General features: G+C 41.7%; 2 protein-coding genes and 1 long non-coding RNA gene across 3 annotated transcripts; 2 read left to right on the top strand and 1 right to left on the bottom strand.

The window, feature by feature from the left end:
* The first annotated feature begins 7543 nt into the window (after window positions 1-7543).
* Window positions 7544-9625, top strand: LOC120292089 (receptor-like protein EIX1). The gene has a single exon (XM_039309971.1). It carries the CDS (start codon window positions 7544-7546, stop codon window positions 9623-9625), a length of 2082 nt encoding a protein of 693 aa, XP_039165905.1.
* Window positions 9626-9774: 149 nt separating this feature from the next.
* On the top strand, window positions 9775-10359 carry LOC104435654 (putative receptor like protein 25). The gene has a single exon (XM_010048363.2). The coding sequence runs from the start codon at window positions 9775-9777 to the stop codon at window positions 10357-10359; it is 585 nt and encodes a 194-aa protein (XP_010046665.2).
* A 1567-nt stretch (window positions 10360-11926) lies between these two features.
* LOC104433656 lies at window positions 11927-13800 on the bottom strand. Its single transcript, XR_723544.3, has 2 exons — window positions 13424-13800; window positions 11927-12448 (listed from the first exon to the last, which is right to left on the bottom strand). It is a non-coding gene; the product is annotated as an uncharacterized LOC104433656 (long non-coding RNA).
* Between the last annotated feature and the right edge of the window lie 5814 nt (window positions 13801-19614).

Genomic DNA, 19614 nt, shown 5'->3' with positions numbered 1-19614 from the left:
ATACTTTGAACCCTAATTTAAAACAAAGTCCACTCCAAGCTTTTATTTACCTAACGTGACATCCACATCATCGCCTCGCTCTTTGAACAACAATGAAAAACACATGCAACTTTTTCTTAACCAAATTGAACAGAATAAACAGAGCCATTTGATATATGCAGAATTATGTTTATCCATAGTTGATGTAGCCATTCTTCTCCAAGCTTCACGAGGCTCGTTGCAGTCCGAAGCATCAGATCACCACACCGCCATGGGTCACATCCGCTGAGCGCATCCTCGGTGCGGGGACAGCACAACAATTCTCCACCTACATTGAACAAGAAAAATATTTAAAAAAAAAAAATCTCCACCTAACATACGCCCATTGAAACATTCAATTTCCTCCTCGTGGTAACTTGTAATCGCGTTGATTCTTGTGTTTTGGTCAAAATAACATTCCACTCCCAAAATCTGCTCCTCTAAACCTAAAAGATGTCTCGGTCAAAGTCTTCCAAAATCGTCTGTTTTTCCTTGGGAAAGACTTGTCTCACCCTAAATTTGATAAGTTTTGCGCTGCCGGCCCAGGGGAATATCACAATGCACACCTACTGCAATCGTGTTTCCGTGCACGGCACTTTTTGGCAATATTATATAAGGGTGCGCATGTTTTTATTTCTGTTCCTTTTCTGTTCCCCGGGAACATAAATAAAAAATATATATTTATGTTCGGGGAACAATTTTGAATAAGAAAATGCGTTTGGTAAACTTGTTCGGAAATAAAAATGAATAGAAACACGTTTGGTAAATTTTATTATTTTTTTGTTTCTTTTAATTTTTTAATTTTTAATTTTATTTTCATTTTTTCCTTTCTTTTTATTTTTTTTTTTTTTTAAGATCGCCGGCCTCCGCCCGACCGGCCGGCCGACGGGGCCGGCAGCCTCGCCCAGGATCCGGCGAGGCTCGGCCTCGCCGAATCTGGTGAGCTTGAGCTCACCCAGCCATGGCGAGGCTCGGCCTCGCCGGCGCGGGTGAGGCTCGGCCTCGCCGGGGGCCGGCGAGGTCGCCGACCCCTCGACAGCATCGCCGGCCCTCAACGGCGGTCGCCGGCCATGGCCGAGGCCAATGACCGGTGAAAGAAAAAAAGAAAAAAAGAAGAAGAAAAAGAAGAAGAGAGAGAAGAAGAAACGTTTCTTCAAAATTGTTTCTGAAACAAGAAGTAAGTTTTTGTTTCTTTTTTTGTTCTTTTTGTGTTCCGGGAACAAAAGAACAAAAAAGAACAGAAATGCAACCAAACGCGTTTGTTCTTTTTTGTTCGGGAACAAAAAAACAAAAAGTGTTCCAGAAACACTTTTTAGGAACGTTTCCATGCAGCCCCTAACTTGTTGGTCCAAGTTCCAACTAACCGACGGCATTTTACAGATAATGTTGGCAACTTCGCCAATGTTAACTGCAAAGAGTACATTATCACCTTTCTTACGAATTTATCGCACAGAATAAAAGCTTAGCGGTGAAATTAATGACTTGCCGAGATCAATTTATAAGATAATAAGTTACCGGCGAAGTAAGGAACTTACCAACATTAAGCAGAACATATTTTTCCACTCAAAATAAAAACTTAGCAGTGAAATTGGTAATTTAAGAAATTTAACTAATAAATTACCAACTTGGGTCTCGCTACGAGTTGGTAAGTTGATTACAAAGCGAGGAATTTACCATTGGAAATATAAAACCTTGGTTATTAACTTGCTATGGAAATGAGTAACTCACAAGCGTAGGCCCGCTTTTAGCATAGCAAGTTGCTAAAAATTTGAGAGATCTGCTAACAACAAATTCAATCTTAAATTGTAAACCTCCACCATAAAAGTTAGTAAGTACAAGTGAAGTTAGCAACATGTCTGCGCTCTCTTAGGGTAGTAAGTATCCCATGAAGTATGAAGTTTATGAAGTTTATTAAAGGTCTTACTCAATGAAAAGTTTATTAACTTATTTAGGAGGTTGTCATTGTCTTTGGAGATTACCAGCACAGTTAAGGACTCTGAAAATAGTAATTTACGAAGTTAAGCTTGATTTCATCTAGATGGTAAGATCATTATTTCGTTGGTTAGTTACTAATTAATTGCAGGGGCCCAATTGGAAAGCTCTAAAAATCTATATTGTATTTTGTTGATAATTTACCGGTCAATAAAGGTTCACTTAAACATCCACCGGTGGATATTATAATTGAGAAAGGTGAAAGGAAACGTAGAGCAATGGTAAAATACTTTTCTGTGTATTTTTCAGTATCGCACAATGTACAAGGAGTGTCGGTATTTGTAGTGCAAGAGAAAAGAATCAAAAGAAATATATGCACAATATTGTTTTTCCTAAAATATTCTATGTCTATTATATGCAATATCAATTTGTAATCTTAGTGGATAGGAATAATTCTCCTTCCAACACTCCCCCTCAAGCTGGCGGTCTATAGATGTCAAAAGCGCCAAGTTTGCTCAACAAATATCCATGCCGTCTTCGGCATAATGGCTTAGTGAAGATGTCTGCCGGCTGCTCTTCAGTTCCAATTCCTCGAGTTGTAATGATGCCCTCTTGAATTTTTTCTCGAGTAAAATGGCAATCAACTTCAATATGCTTTGTTCTCTCGTGGAACACTGGGTTTGCCGCTAGTTTTAGCGTAGCATCATTATCACAAAACAATTCACTTGCTCCATTGATTTGCACTCCAAGATCTGAAAGTAGTCCTCGTATCCAAACTATTTCGCAAATAGTCTTTGCCATGGCTCGATATTCAGATTCTGCTGATGATAATGAAACTATTGATTGTTTCTTCGTTTTCCATGAAATCAAAGATTTTCCTAGCTTGATGCAAAAGCCAGTAATAGATCTTCTTGTCATAGGGCAAGTTGCATAATCTGTGTCACAGTATGCTGTCATCTTCATGTTGCAGTTACGAGATAGTAGAATTCCAAGTCCTAGACACCCCTTCAAGTATTTTACAACCTTCAACGTTGCATTCATATGCGACTGCTTTGGATTGTGCATAAATTGACTGAGTATTTGTACTGCATAACATATATCAGGCCTAGTCATGGTGAGATAGATTAGTTTGCCAACTAGTCGTTGATATCCTGATGGATTCTTGAGTAGTGGATCTTCATTTTGAGAAGAGGAACTCACATCATATTCATATGTTGTCAACTTGATATTCTGCTCAATAGGTACAGCAGCTGGTTTGCATCCTGATAATCCAGAGTCTGATATGATTTCCAAGACGAATTTTCGCTGACCGAGACAGATTCCCTCACTGGATCGAGCTATTTCGATACCAAGAAAATATTTTGGGGGACCCAAATCTTTAATATGGAAGGCCGAATGCAAGTATTTTTTGAACTTTTGGATTGCAATATCATCATTTCCCATGATAAGTATATCGTCAACATAAATTAATAGGTAGATTGATGAAGTACCTTTGGTCCATGTGAACAATGCATAATCATGCCTCGAGTGTTGAAAACCTGCATTTGTAAGTGCTGCAGTGAATTTCGCATACCACTGTCGAGATGCTTGTTTAAGCCCGTATAGGGATTTGCGGAGACGACACACTCGAGACTCCCCCTGTCTACGTAATCCCTGTGGAACCTCCATGTAAATTTCTTCATCAAGATCTCCGTGAAGAAAAGCATTGTTGACATCCATTTGATGTAAGTCCCAATTGTGTAATGCAGCAATTGCTAGAAAAGAGCGAACAGTTACCTCTTTAGCAACTGGTGAAAAAGTCTCATGATAGTCAAATCCTTCACGCTGCGTGAATCCCTTTGCGACAAGCCGTGCTTTGTATCGCTCAATTGAACCATCTGCTTTATACTTTATCTTATAAACCCATTTGCAGCCAATGGGCCTTCTGTGTGGAGGCAAAGGGACGACGTCCCAAGTGTTATTTTCTTGGAGAGCATCAATCTCTTCTTTCATTGCCCTTTGCCAATGGGTATTACTTGCTGCTTCCTCATAAGAAGACGGTTCTTGGTTTTCAGATATCCGACTGATGCAACACATGTGTTCCGATGATAATCGATTGAAAGAAACATAGGAGGATGCTGGATATTGTGTACCTGAAGTTCTCAAGGTAGAGCATATATAGTCCTTTGTCCATGTCGGAGGACGTACTGGTCGTCCTGAGCGTCTAGGCATGATAACTGCTGGGGATGATGATTCAATATGTTGTTGCTGTGACAAAGGAAGCTCGTTGCATGTTGCTGGAGATTAATTACTAGTCTGTCTTGTTGGAGAATCAGAAGACCCAGTAGTTCGAGATTCATTACTAGTCTGTCTTGTCGTTGCAGAACATTGGTCGAAGAATGACTGATCTTGTCCAATCAAGATGTATTGTGGCTCCACAGAAATATCCTCCACCGATAAAAATTGTTGATGACTTGATTTTGTCATGGACACCTCATTTGAAGATGTCATTTCTTGAAAGGGAAACACATCCTCATGAAATATAACATCACGACTAACAAAGAAACGACCTGTAGATATCTCCATAACTCGATAACCCTTTTGTAAAGTGGTGTATCCCATAAAAACACATCGAAGAGCATGAGGGTCCAACTTATGTTGATACCGAACATTCGTCATATAGCAAAGACAGCCAAATACTCGGAGATGACTAATATCTGGTTGCTTACCAAAGAGCATTTCAAAAGGAGTCCGACCCTTTAATATTCTAGTCAGCATGCGATTAATTAAATAGGCCGCCGTGATCACACAATCTCCCCAAAAAGATTCGGGAATGGAGGCTTGATATTTCAACGCACGAGCAACTTCTAAGAGATGTCGATGTTTACGTTCAACAATTCCATTTTGTTGCGGAGTGTAAGCACAAGAACTCTCATGTAGAATTCCTTGTGATGACAGAAAAGATTGATACTCATTTGAAAAGAATTCACTTCCATTGTCTGTACGAATCCTCTTAACATGCTTATCAAATTGATTTTTGACCATAGAGAAGAACTTCAACAGACATGAAAAAGCCTGACTTTTTGATTGTATGAGAAATACCCAAGTGGCACGGGAGTAATCATCCACGACAGTAAGAAAGAATCGGGATCCATCGCGATGTGGAGTATGATAAGGACCCCAAATGTCCATATGTACTAATGAGAAAATACTAGTGGTTCGAGATACACTAGTTGGAAATGGACGTCTCGTTTGTTTTGCCAAGGGGCATACTTTACAATCAGGACAAGGAAAACAAGCACTATGACCCAGACGTTTATGAGAAAGAGAAATTTTATTTCCAGTAACAGCATTACAAGAAATGCCTTTATTCAAAGAAGAAAGATCAAAATCTTTGGGGAAATTGATCCAAAAATACAGCCCTTGTTCCATTCTACCCAAGCCCATCGGTTTCCCGTCGAAGGTCTGAAAGGAACAATTTTCGCATTGAAATTGGCTCGACAATTATTGTCCTCACAGACTTTGGAAACGAGATATGAGATTCCACAGATGGAGGAAGCTTTCCATTCGTCAAACAATAATCATTCTAAAATACAGAAGTTAGACAATAATCCGCTTATAGTCATTCTATTCTATTGTACAGAGCTTATAGTCCACGAGTTAAACAATAATCATTCTAATGTACAGAGGCTATAGTCCACGAGTCGGCGATTATTCTAATCATACCTTTCAAGACGGAGGCGGAGGCGACGGGGCGGCATCGTCAGTGTAAACCCCTGGGTTCGTTAAGATTCGGCGGCGGCAGAGGCCGCATGGTTAGGCTTGGTTGGATGATTACCCTAATCGTACCTTTTGAGGCGGAGGCAGAGGCAACGGGGCGACGTCGTCAGTGTAAACCCTCTGAGTTCGTCAAGATTCGGGGAGGCGGAGGCGGAGGCAGAGGCTGCGCGGTTAGGGCTTGGTCGAACGATTACCCAGATCATACCTTTCGAGGCTTTCGAGACGGAGACGGAGGCAACGGGGCGGCGTCGTCAGTGTAAATCCTCTAAATTCGTTGCGATTCGGTGACTGCGAAGATGGAGGCCGCGCGGTTAGGGCTCGATTGTGACTCGGAGGGAGAGAAAGGGCAGAGTCGAAAGCGTTCACCACCGAGCCTTCCGCCGGAGCCGTCGGGCCGCGCGGTGGTGCGTCGGTCAGGCGTGGCGATCGAGGGGTCAAAGGAACATGTTTTTAACTTTAACAAAAATTATGAATGAAAATAATAATTAATAAAAATAAAATTTATTTTATTTAAATAAATTTATGATATTTATAATTATTAAAATTTATTATTATCTAACATTTAATATTTTTATTTTTCGAAATCATTTTTAACTCGTTTATTCATTTTGATAACAAAAATAATTTGTCCCTCAAAATTATTCTCCTCAAATCCTCTTTTCTCTCTAAACTCTCCCCGTTTCTCTCTCCCCTTATCCTCCACGTCACCCCACGGCACCCCAAAATCCTCCCCGGATTTCTTCCTTCTCTCTCTCTCTCCCTCCCTGACAGCACCTGCTTCCCACGCCACCCCCAAAATCTTCCCCTGATTTCTTCCCTTCTCTCTCCCCCTCCCCGCTTCGGTTCCTTCCCTCACCCCTCCCCCTCGGTTTATCTCTCCCCCACCCCACGCCACCGCCCTCTCTAGCCCCGATTTTTCCATCGTCACGCCAACACCTTCCCCTCTTCTTGCTAAAACCCTAACCATGACCTTTCTTTCTCCTCGTCACACAGCTCTCTCCCGGTTGCCTCGTTGCACAGCTCTCTCTCACAGTCGCTCGCCGAAGGGCCTCTGGCCCTTTCTCTTTCACAGCTGCAGCCTCACCGCCGGCCCTCCGTCGTCGTCTCGGCCTCGCATCCGCTCCCTCGGCCTCGCCTCCACCCTCCGTCTTCTTCAACGATCCTCTCTCAACACGCGCATCAGAACGCGTCGAGAAAGGTCGACCACGTGTCGAATTTTCTGACATATGTTAACTGCTTATCCGAACGTGTCCGGGCTTCCTTCTTCTTCCCTTCAAAGGAAATTGGCCTGACAACATGGGCCCACATTGGAGCGCAATTTAAGTTGCTTTCTTATTTGTCACGTTGAAGCATCATTCGTAGTAACGTAGCCAATTTTTTCTCATCGTTCCGAGTCATACAATCTGCCATGAGAGGTGACCGATCGTGTATTTTTTTACTTCAATCGACGAGCGTGTTCACACGATATTACACATATGATACTACCAAAAGCAATGTTTGTATAATCAAAAGCGCATAAACTCAACTATTTGCTGCACCGAGTGATGAGTTAGAGCCGAAAAGTCGAATATTTGTGCAATTAGATACAAAATAAGAAGGAAGTGACTGAAATTTCTGCGTTTCAAGTGTTAACTGCTCACCTGGTTTGATTAGGAAAATCATTCAAAATTGATGGAAGAGATTATTAAAATGGTGAAGTATTGTACAACCCTCCTAGTCTAGTCTCTTTCATGGAAAATACTGCCAAGACCAATAAGCATCTAGATTTCTACTCGGGGTTGCGCATAAAAGTCCCTCAACATGCGGTATCATTCTTAGATTTTGTTGAGTGAAGATGGTCACCGTGAAAGGTTTCTTTCTACTTCTTTCTCTCCCCTTGCTGTCGCAGCTTCTTCCTCTTGACGCCAATGGAATAAGCTCCAACACTACCAGTTGCCCCGTGAAGGAAAGACGAGCCCTGTTGAAACTCAAAGCTGGTCTCAAAGACCCGTCCGGCTGGCTCTCTTCCTGGACCGGCCGAGATTGCTGCGAATGGGTCCGTGTGAGCTGCGACAACGACATGGGCCGTGTTGTGAAGTTGCATCTCAGAGGCTCCGACATATGCGACGTGGTAGATGATGACGATGATGCTCCTGAATCTGCACCAGAAGATTACAAGCCGTTGTGTCTGAGCGGCCACGTAAGTCCTTCCTTACTTGCCTTGAAGCACTTGACTTACTTGGATCTAAGCCGCAACAATTTCCAAGGCAATCCCATTCCCAGTTTCTTAGGCTCTCTCAAGAGGCTGACCTATCTTAATCTCTCCCAAGCATCATTTGGTGGATTAATCCCTCCCCAGTTGGGGAATCTCTCGAACTTGCACTATCTGGACCTCACTTTTGACTTTTATTCCCGTCAAGAGCTCCGAGTGTCGGATTTAAATTGGCTTTCTGGTCTCTTTTCTTTGAACTACCTTAACTTGGAAGGCGTCAATCTCCGGAAGGGATCCGCTCGTTGGCCGGAGAAGCTCAACATGCTTTCTTCTCTAACGGAGTTGCACTTGGCGGGATGTCAGCTCTCCGAGTTCCCCGAATCTGTGTCATTTGTGAACTTCACATCGCTTTCGGTTCTTGATCTCTCTTTTAACAAATTCAACTCCACAATGCCTCGGTGGATTTTCAACATCACAACTCTGCTTGAACTCACGCTCATTGGTTCTGAACTCAAGGGCTCCATTCCCGCTGTTGCAGAGGGTGCGCTGTGCGGCCTGCGGAAGATAGAGTTGTTCTTGAATAACTTGACAGGAAACATAAAAGAGGTTGCAGTGGGCTTGTCGAGATGCAATAATAGCAGCTTAGAGACGCTAGATTTGAGTTGTAACAACTTCAACGGTCCGTTGCCCGACTCTCTGGGATTGCACAAATATTTAAGAGTTCTTCGACTCTCCGTAAATTCCATCTGGGGACCGATCCCGAGTTCTCTAGGAAATCTGTCACGTTTGGTTGAGCTGGACTTGTCCGTCAATTATATGAATGGTACCATACCAGAAAGCATAGGACAACTGTCGAAGCTGACCACTTTGGCCCTAGCTTGGAATTCTTGGGAAGGTATTGTTACGGAAAGTCACCTCCGGAATCTAAAAGAGTTGGAGAGTCTCAGCCTATCATCCTATCGGGGTAGTTCACTGAAGTTCAGATACACCCGAGGCTGGGTTCCCGATTTCAATTTAAGTTCCATCGAAATTAAGAATTGCCAGTTGGGTCCGGACTTTCCCAAATGGTTGAAGAATCAGAAGAAACTGTCAAGCATGACCCTTTCAGGAGCTGCGATTTCGGGCACGGTGCCCGATTGGCTGTGGGAACTGTCTCGACAACTTGGGATACTAGATCTTTCCCAGAATCGTATAGTGGGGAAACTTCCCAGATTCTTAGATTTCGGTTTTGAAGCTACAGTCAACTTAGCTTCCAACCGGTTGGAGGGTTCATTTCCGTTCTGGTTGAATGTGCGCGACCTCTCTTTGAAAAACAACTTGGTTTCAGGACCTATACCAGCAAATGTCGACCACCACATGTCGGGCTTGGATTACCTGGATGTGGCGTACAACTTACTCACCGGTGACCTACCTTCTTCAGTGAGCAAGCTGAAGAATCTGGTTTATCTTGATTTATCAAACAACGCTCTTTCTGGAGATATTTACGCCGGGTGGGCCGTTATGCCGAAACTGAAGATCTTGGATCTTTCAGAGAACAATTTCTCTGGTCACATTCCCTGCCAAATGTGCTCATTACTACCTTCCCTTGAATGGCTAAAGCTGAGCACCAACAATATTTCTGGGAAGTTGCCCTCTTGCTCGTTAAACTGCACTGGCCTGTCCACACTCGATCTAGGGAAAAACAGACTTCATGGGTTAATCCCGCGTGGACTGAAGAAAGCTTAAATAAGTTATCAGAATTGATTCTCCAGTCCAATAGTTTCAGCGGAAGAATTCCTGAACAACTGTGCAACTCTCTGAACCTGCATGTCTTGGACCTCGCCAATAACAACTTGTTTGGATCGATTCCCAAATGTTTCGGCAATATGTCAGGGATGAAACTTTTAGGGATGGAATTTTCTGACACTCCCACCTTTCTGACAAACTCGGAAGTCCATATTTATTACTCTGGAAGCCTCGAGTTAAACATGAAGGGAAGGCCGATGGAGTATTTTGAATTGATTCCGTTGGTGAAAATGATAGACCTTTCGAGGAATAAGCTCTCAGGGGAAATTCCTCCAGAGATATCAAATCTCTCCGCATTGAAGACATTGAACTTGTCGAACAACAAACTGATGGGAAGCATACCGGGCAAAATATCAAGGTTGAAACAGTTGGAAACTCTCGACCTCTCATTCAACCGCCTGTCAGGCCAAATTCCTCCCGGCATGTCTTCCATGACATTCTTGAACAGTTTGAACTTGTCATACAACAACTTGGACGGCGAAATTCTAGAGGCAACCAGTTCACTACATTCAATCCATCCAGCTTTGAGGGAAATCCAGGCCTCTGTGGGTTTCCGTTGTCACGAAATTGCTCGACTCCGACGGGGCTGGATGCACAAGATCAGGACAACGAAGATAAAGGAAATGAGGAAGATGATCACGGAGAATTATGGTTCTACACAAGCATCGTACTAGGATTTTTGGTGGATTCTGGTCCGTTTGCGGCACGCTGGTGATAAAAGTTCCTGGAGACAAGCTTATTTTAGATTTGCAGATAAGATGAAGGACAACCTCTATTTGGCCGTCCAACTGAAAACAGCTTGGTTGCGGCGGAACTGGGAGAACACAGAACAGAACCTCATGTTCCACTTCTCAGCAAGATGCTTCATTAGGTAAAAGAAGGCTTTTGAGTCAAGTTCTGCTTATATTAATGGATATGATCATTATAAGTTTCCGCTAATACTACTAGTTTCTGCAAAACTCCTGCCCTTTGCCCTATCTTTCAACACACATTCTCTTTTAATGTAATGTATGGCTGAGGTCTTCAGACTACGAGAAAATATTCAGTGGTTGCTAACCACCACATCATCTGCACGCGCGGCACGCATGATCCATTAAATGGTGACACGTGTGGAGTGAGTTGGAAATTAAAAGAAGAAAAAATGAGAACTTTGCAGGCGTCTCGTCAACGGAAGGGATGCTCTCTCCTCATTAATTACACGGCGCTCTCTCTCCTCTTTGCGTCTTTCTCCCCCGCTCTCTCTCTTCTCCTTTATTTCAAATTTCGTTCGAGACCCCCATCACCTCGTATTTGCCCTGATAATTTTATGTTAAATGCTGTATACGGGGTGTCTCAATGGCCCCCATCACAAATCTGGCAGTTCTAGAGAAGCATGTGGTGGCCGGTAATGCAGAACTCAGCAAGATTGACTGTTCCCCGAGGGCCGAGTATAGCATGCAGCAATGCGAAGGCTATTGAGTGGGATGCCACATGGTTGAATAATGTTGATCCTTTTGGTAAGGCTGCAGTCGGGGTTCACCTTTCACCTTTTGACAAGCATGTGACGGCCAGTAATGCCGGAATGATGCATTCGGAAATTGGAGGGGACATAAAGAGTATGATGGAATTTAATGCTCTGGAACTGGCAATCCATAACTAGTATTTGCTTTTCTATGTATGGCAGTACTACGCCACCTTCATTTTGGAAGCTTTACTAGTCAACTCATGTCAACATTATGTAAATAGTTGTGTTCTAGTTTGGATGTGGTGTATTGGAATTCTAGATGTATTAGAATTCAGTGAGTTATATTCTCTAGCTTCTTGATGTTAGTTTCGAAATCCTGTTAAGTTTGCTTTAAGCAGCGAGAGATTTGTGTCATGGGATGATCAAAGCTTGTATCTGAACTTCAGTATAAACTATGTGCTCCTGTTTACGACAACTAGCTTCCCAAATCATGTAGTTATGCATAATGATTTCTACATGATTTCACACTTAAGCTTTGTTTTCCAATCTTTACTTCAGTGATTTTTCCTATATATATATGTGTGTGGTTATTGTTAAGCAAAATTAAGAGAAGAAAGATCCAGCTTGTAAATTCCAGTCCTACCAAAATCATCAGGCTCAAAAGTCTCACACCATGAAATTGTGCAACAGAATATATGATTCTTTCATCATAAAAAGGATGATCTACCAAAATCCAGCATAACCTAACTAGTTAACTAGGTTAGATGCTAGAGCAAAAAGGGAAAAAAAAAACTAGGTAAATGCTAAGTAGAAACGAGCCACCTTAGTTTCGAGCAAAAGCAATATGCTTTTAGTTGTCTTTACATGACAAATGAGACATTTTCATATTCACACTCTCCCATAGAATTGTCAGGGGAGGCAGAGAAGTAAATTGTTACAATTGCCAGTAAGCGTACATTATAACAAGTGAAAAATTAGTAAAACAAAGCCCCGTAAAAAAGTTGGTTCCAAGTATTAGGCAAGCCGGGAACGTGTCGATGTCTGCAGTCAGCATATCAATTTGGGCAAGCTCTTCACTTTGGGCTCAGTTTGCCTTAGTAGATATAAGTGTGTCCGTCTTTCCGCAAAGCCGAGAGCATTGTTATGTCAAGAAGATATGCCGGCATTGATGGACTATGCATGTCTTAAGTACTTCATCTACAGGTCTCATCTGCTCTAGGTATTTGCCTAGATAGGCAATTCTACTCATCGGCATTGTCTCACCATAACAGTTTTTGGTGACTGTGCTAGCTTTTGTTCTAGCGCTCCATTCAGCCGAGCTGTAGATGTCACACAATCACTTGATCAATCACGTTTGTTACTCAGAGAAAATCTCGGTGTTATTTTAGTTTTCAAACAAAGTCTATCTAAAACCAACCCTTGGAGATAACAGTAGTGTAAAGTCGCAATCATGCCTCCCTTTCTTATGCACCATGTGTATTACCACCAAAAGCAGCATAGAGAACACAACAAGACACGATATGGCTATGGCAATTTTACCACCAGTAGACAAGTTGCCATTTGCCCAAAATAGAGGATAGGCAAAGAAGGTACAGCACATAGGATTGAAAGACAAAAGGCATAGCAAGATATATGAAACAACAAAAAGAAGCAATAAGAGTGTTCTCCAACCTGGTCAGCATGCATTAATTCCATTCTTGCAATCTTTTGTTAGGTTATAGAAGTTCTACATGATCATAAAAACATGATGAAATAAAATGCTCATGAAAATGCTTAATTCTTAGTTCTCAAAAAAGGGGGGAAAAGACAGAAGAGAATCTCGTGACAAAAATTTCATGAAAATGAACCCAAATGACCACTAATCAGTTTATAACATGCAAACTACAACGATTAACCTTTGGATTCGACGATAAAAAGTATTGTTTTGCAAATACATCTCATGAACAATTTATCGAATAGGTCATGTGCACCGTCAACACAGGTTTCAAATTCAAACCGAAGGCAATGTTTTAATCCAAACTATGAACAACAATCAAGCACGGTATTGCCTCTTCAATGTTTCCGGACACAAAACAGAGAAGAACGGGGATGGTTTTGTACCCACCCTAGACCCGATGGCTAACAACAACTGGCAAAGACGTCGACAGCAGCAACGAAAAAGGATCTGGAACTAGAATGTTTGTTTATTTCTGCTCAAGCATTTTTCTCTCTCTAGGATGCCCAAAATGAGCAACTAATTGTCCTAACAGTAAGGGCAGCAAATTTTAAGCAGTAGGCAAGAGCAAAGGGCTTACCAATGAGTGATGCTCAAACTAATCATCTCAATGGATGGAGGCAGCATCCGCATAGGAGGAGGAATAGGAGAGACGGTATTGGCGTGCCGGTTACGACGTGCCAGTACGGAGGACGACGACGACGTCGACAGGGAGTTCGACTTCGTTCTCTTCTGGGTCGGCCGGCTAGTGTAACGACTGCACAGACGCCAACATTCGTGTCTATTTCTCTCCGACGACCCCTGAGGGAAGCTCGTGCCGTAGTGCCATCCGACCCAATGCCACCAAGCCTCCGTCGTTTCCCAACAACTGAAAGAGAGCGTCGGGCGACCAGAGGAGAGGAGAGGAGGGAGGGGTCTCGAACGAAATTTGAAATAAAGGAGGAGAGAGCATCCCTTCCGTTGACGAGCCGCCTGCAAAGTTCTCATTTTCTCACTCCACACGTGTCACCATTTACTGGATCATGCGTGCCACGCGTGCAGATGATGTGGTGGTTAGCAACCACTGAATATTCTCTCAGACTATTCTAACTACGACCGAATCTAGCATTTTCCTTGACTAAATTTTCAACCTCATGCAGTGACCCAAGGGTATAAACTACAAATATGAAATATTCTAGCATCCTAAATGCAGCCAAAATAGTTCGTCTTTGGCCTTAAAGGAAAATGCGTTGGCATTAACAAAATGTCTCTTTATTTAGAATGAGGGTATTGAAAGTCTTATAACTTATCACGATAAAGTAATTGAGTTTTGAAACTTGCAAAATGTACTATCAAATCCTAAAATTTGTCTAATTTCTACAATCGAGTCTTTTCATTTACTCAGTTTCTTTTACTCCATCTAACTTGGTCGATAGAAAATGTCGACGTAATTATTTTAAAAATAATTTTGTCTATTCTACATGGCTAAAACGTTGTTGGTAACCCTTGCCGGTCCTTTCTAGCGATGATGGGCGGCAACTGCGACGAGGGATCACCGTCTAAGTAACACAAACACGTGACATGACACGACTTAACACGTCCACACTTTATTTATCAAAAATAAAAATTTCGACACGTTTGAACACGTTATTATTCAATAAATATTTTTATTTTTAAATAATTTGATTCAGATAAATAAATAAATAAATAAATAAAGAGTTTACAATGAATTTGCACTAATAATATTAATAAATCTATTCATAGAAAATTTAAAAGATATATTCAAAATTAATGCATACTTATATTTGAGAACATGTTTCTAACTTTAACAAAAAATTATGAATGAAAGTAATGACTAACAAAAATATAGAATCAACTTTATTTAAATAAATCTATGATATTTTATAATCATCAAAATTTATTATTATTTAATATTCAATATTTTTATTTTTGAAATCACTTTTTCACTCATTTATTTATTTTGATAACAAAAATAATTTGTCGCTCAAAATTATTCCCCTGAAACTCTCTTTTCTCTCTAAACTTTCCCTCGTTTCTCTCTCCCTTATCCCCCACGTCACCCCACACCACCCCAAAATCCTCCCCGGATTTCTTCCCTTCTCTCACTCTCCCCCTCTCTACAGCACCTGCTCCCCACGCCACCCCAAAATCTTCTCTTCTCTCACTCTCCCCCTCTGACAGAACCTGCTCCCCATGCCTCCCAAAATCTTCCCCTGATTTCTTCCCTTCTCTCTCACCCCTCCCTGCACGACAGCACCTGCTCCCCACTGGCGTCGATTTCTTCCCAGCTCACAGCACCTGCTCCCGCCCCATCAATCACCCCTGCCCCCAGGCCCCATCAATCTCCCCCTCCCCCCCCACTCCGGTTCCTTCCCCCACCCCTCCCCCAGTTTATCTCTCCCCCCACCCCACCGCCCTCTCCGCCCCGATTTCTTTCCATCGTCACGCCAACCCCTTCCCAACTCCGATTTCTTTCCATTATCCCCCACCATCCTTCCCTCTTCTTGCTAAAACCCTAACCATAGCCTTTCTTTCTCCTCATCACACAGCTCCCTCCCGGTTGCCTCGTCGCACAGCTCTCTCGCAGTCGCTCGCCGAAGGGCCTCTAGCCTTTTCTCTTTCATAGCTGCAGCCTCATTGCCGGCCCTCTCGTCGTCTCGGCCTCGCCTCCACCCTCCCTCCATCTTCTTCCACGATCCTCTCTTGACACGCGTGTCGAAACTTGTCGAGAAAGGTTGATCATGTGTTAGAATTTTTCGACACGTGTTGACCGCGTGTCTGAACGTGCCTGAGACTCTCGGACACGACATGGAAGCTCCGGCAATATGTCCGGGCATCATAGATCACCAGTTGGATTTCTCACCCATTTTTATTTAAAAATTTAGTTTATTTTTAATTTAATTTAAATAAATTTTGTATTAAGAATCAGAGCTTTACTACATTCTTATGTAGTATGTCAATGGTTCAATTTGGTTCGGCTTTTTCTATAGATCGAACCAAATCAAACCGTTAGAAAAATCTTTTGAACCGAATCGAATATGAACCGTCGGTTTTTCGATTTTTGATTTTCTGCTTTTGGTTTGTTTTTTTGGTTTTCCATTCTTTCTCTTTTTATTTTCAATTTTAAATTTTTTTTATTCCCTAAATTTTCTTCTTCCTTGCATTCTTCTTCGTCCTCGAACAAAGCCTGCAGCTTCCTGTTTCACCGAAACAGGCTTTCCTCAAATCTCACCCAAAAACACCACCGGCCGAAGGAGCCGGCACCCACACCATCACCGGATCACCACCCTCTGCCAGTCGTTCCCTCCGACCAGCGTTGATTACCGCCGGCGAACTACTTGGCTCGGCTTCCACCGAGCTTGGCCGGGAAGATAGAACTCGGCCCCATCGACCGAGCACCGTTCGAGGGCCCTAATGCTAACATCTTCCAACACCCACCTGTGCCAACACCATTAACCTTCCCTTTCCTCGAACTGTCCACGACCAACCCACAAAACCAAAGAAAATCTACGCGGATTTGGCCTAGACAAAACGTCGAACATCTGGGGTGCGCCCACGAAAAAGCTAACAAAAGCTCGACCGGGAGATCAATCAACAATCCAAACAGAAACGACAAACAAGCAAAAGTCTAGAGACAACAAATCGCAGCCCACTGGGGTCGGGCCGAAACTCTGGCAAACCGAAGAGCCGCGAGCTCCGATCCAGCAAGCCGAAAACAGAGCAAAAGGAGCACGTTTGTGCTCGGGTGACAGGGCCCTACTCGGCTAGACGAAGGCGGCCAACAGGCGAGCCCGAGACGGATCGAACTGTGGTCGGCCACCCTGGCGACACTTCTTCGACGATGGTCGGCTTCAGGGTCGGGTTGGGTTGCGAGTCCCGCTTCCTAGCGAGCGATGCAAATGCCCTGTTCGGAGACAGGCACGCGCGGAAAGAGGATGACCAATCGTGGGAATGGTGAGAAGGTGGGCGGAAGGCATTCACTTCGAGGTTGGAGGGTGTTGGAGGTTTGTTTATTAAAATAAGCAGAATGTTTTTCTTTGGAGAAGTGAAAAGTGGGAGGGAGTTGGCTAATTTAAAAGTGTTGATTTTTTTTATGTACTAACCCTACCAAAATCGCGTGTGGGTGTGCGATTATTTGATGCACTTTGCACACTTTCCGCCATTTGTTATTTATTTTTTATTTTTTTTGTCCGCGGTTTAATTAACATTAATCACTTTGTTATTTATTATTTATTATTTTTTGTTATTAATTTTTAGTAAATTCAAAGGTTGTCTTTTTATTTTGAGAATTTTAGAAATAAAATATATAAAATGAAAATTCGAAATTCTATTTAAAAAAAAAAAAATTATTATTATTTCAAATTTTGTTTGTGTCTTTTCAAGACAACATTTGAAAATTACTTATTCGGTTTTAACTTTTCCTAAAGGTTGTAATTGGTCGTTTTTCGACTTTTTTTCGAAGAGTCACATTTGTTTATATGAACAATTTTTCTAAATGACGGGTTTGTTTATTTTTTGGCAATTTTTCACGAAGAGTTGCAAAGATTTTCATATATATATATATATATATATATATATATGTACTTGTCAATTTTCGAAAGGAAAAAGTTGTCATTTTTCGAGTCTTCTTTTTAAAAAATTACAGTCAATTTTTTTATTGTTTCTTAGAGAGACCCTAGAAAAATACTTAAATTGCTATCTAGTATTTTCATTCGAGACTTTGTTGTATCTTGGAAGTTTTTTGCCAGTGACCATTAACAACGTTGTAAGACAAATAATTCTTAAAGAAAGTGATATCACGCCTCAAAGTCCGAATTATTTTACTCGATCCGATTTCATTGTTCTACTTAATTCGAAGCCATATTTTCCAACAGAGAGAACAAGAGCAAGCAGGGGCGTTGGTCTCAGCTTCCATGTTGTCACCAAGTTCATCTCTTTAGAGGACAGATTTTATCAATTTGTGGTTCAATTCGGTTAATCGATAAAAATCGAATCAATAAAAAAATATTGATTTTTAATGAGAACCAAATCAAACAAAAAAAAAAATCAATTTTTTCAGTTTTTTTGGTTTGGTCCCTATTCTTTTGTTTCATTTTTAGCTATGCCATTGTCACGTAAGAAAGTGAAAATATCAACAAAATGTGCTTGACTGTGCTGACGCCGAGCACGTATTTAAGATTAACATCGAGGATTCTGATGAAACGGTCGCTTGCTTCTATCTCTGTGGCGCCTCAAGGGAGGCCTCGCACTTTGCGAAGGATTGCCATCGCCGGAATCAGCTGCGGACTTGGTCCTGCACCGGGCAGTTCTTCGTCCAACTCCGGTCATGATTGAATTGGCGGAGTTGCCGATTCACAGGCTGTCGACAAGATTGATCATTGAGAGCGAGCCATTGAACGATCGGGGCTTTGATAGAGACTCGTAGCGCAGAGAGAGAGATGAAGATATGTTACGGCTTTAGAGGGTTTTTTCGAGAGCTTCGTCCTCGGTCAAGTCAATATGAGACTGGCCTGCCAAAGTCAAAATCTGAAACTGGAACTGCAACTTGGAACTCCGCGAGAGAGAGAGAGAGAGAGAAGCTATGGCAAGTGCACAGGTGAAGTGGCAAATGACTATTGCCTGTGAAAGAGAAGGCCCAAAGAGATCAGGTTGATATTGGGACTCGGCCCGAACCTCGAAACGGACCGGTATAACATTTGTATGCATTGCCCCGCTCGGACTCAAAGAAGGCCCAGATCATCCCGTTACCTGGATCCGATCCATTTGCTTTGTTGTCCTGCAGGACTAGAACGTGGTATAGAACTCTACAAGTAGGTTAGCTTGACCGATCATGTGAATTGGTTCGATTATATTGAGTCTTTTGTGCATATTATTGATAATGGAGAACCTCATAGAAAGATAATCTACCAAAGTTAAGGAAAAAAGTCATCTTTTAACCATCAACATTTTTCTTTAATCAAAATATCTGCACTATTTTTAAGTTTCATATTGCTCAAATGTTATCGACATTGTCTCACATTATAACTATTGGAATTGAGAAAAGATAATTGAACTAGAGAAGTCAGTATGCACACGTATTGTGATTGCAACAGCTATTTTTGTTAACTTGACTATTCCACCACCTTGGTTACAAATTCACTTTTAGAAGAAAATGGTACGCCTTGCCTTAAGGTGTAAGATGCTTCTATATGTCCTCAAAATCATGCAATAGCAAAGCTTATGAAAGAGGAATTGAAAACAGAAGTGGAGTCATTGGTTCACTTGGGTGTGATTATTTTGTGGAAAATGAAAGATTTCAAAAAAAAATTAAATAATTATTTGTATTGTTTGAAATAATTAACAAATTTTTTTTTGCACAACAATGTATTTCTAAATGTTTTTGTGGATGATGAAAATACTTTCGTTCATTTATTTTTTGAGCAATATAAGTAATTATTTTAAATTTTTTTTTTAAAAATAATTCATCTTTAGTTATGAGATTCATCTAGAAGTGACCACTGGTCATTTTTACGTGAGCTCTACGTAATCAGAAAATGACAAATCTATCATGAGAGAGACTGACGGCACATATATATATTTGCATCGTTAATGAAAAAGAAATCAACCGAATTTCTGCCTTCAAGTGCTCCCCCGTAACCTGGTTTGACAAGGAAAATCATTGTAAATTAATGGAAGAGAATATTAAAATGGTTGAGTAATGTACAACCCTTCTAGTCCAGTCTCTTCCATGGAAAACAGGTGTCATCTTTTTTAGATTTTGTTAAATGAGAA

This window comes from Eucalyptus grandis, chromosome 3, assembly GCF_016545825.1.
Source record: "Eucalyptus grandis isolate ANBG69807.140 chromosome 3, ASM1654582v1, whole genome shotgun sequence".
Classification (NCBI taxonomy): Eukaryota; Viridiplantae; Streptophyta; class Magnoliopsida; order Myrtales; family Myrtaceae; genus Eucalyptus; species Eucalyptus grandis.
Note: the sequence above shows the minus strand (reverse complement) of the source record. Positions and strands in the feature narration are given on the sequence as shown.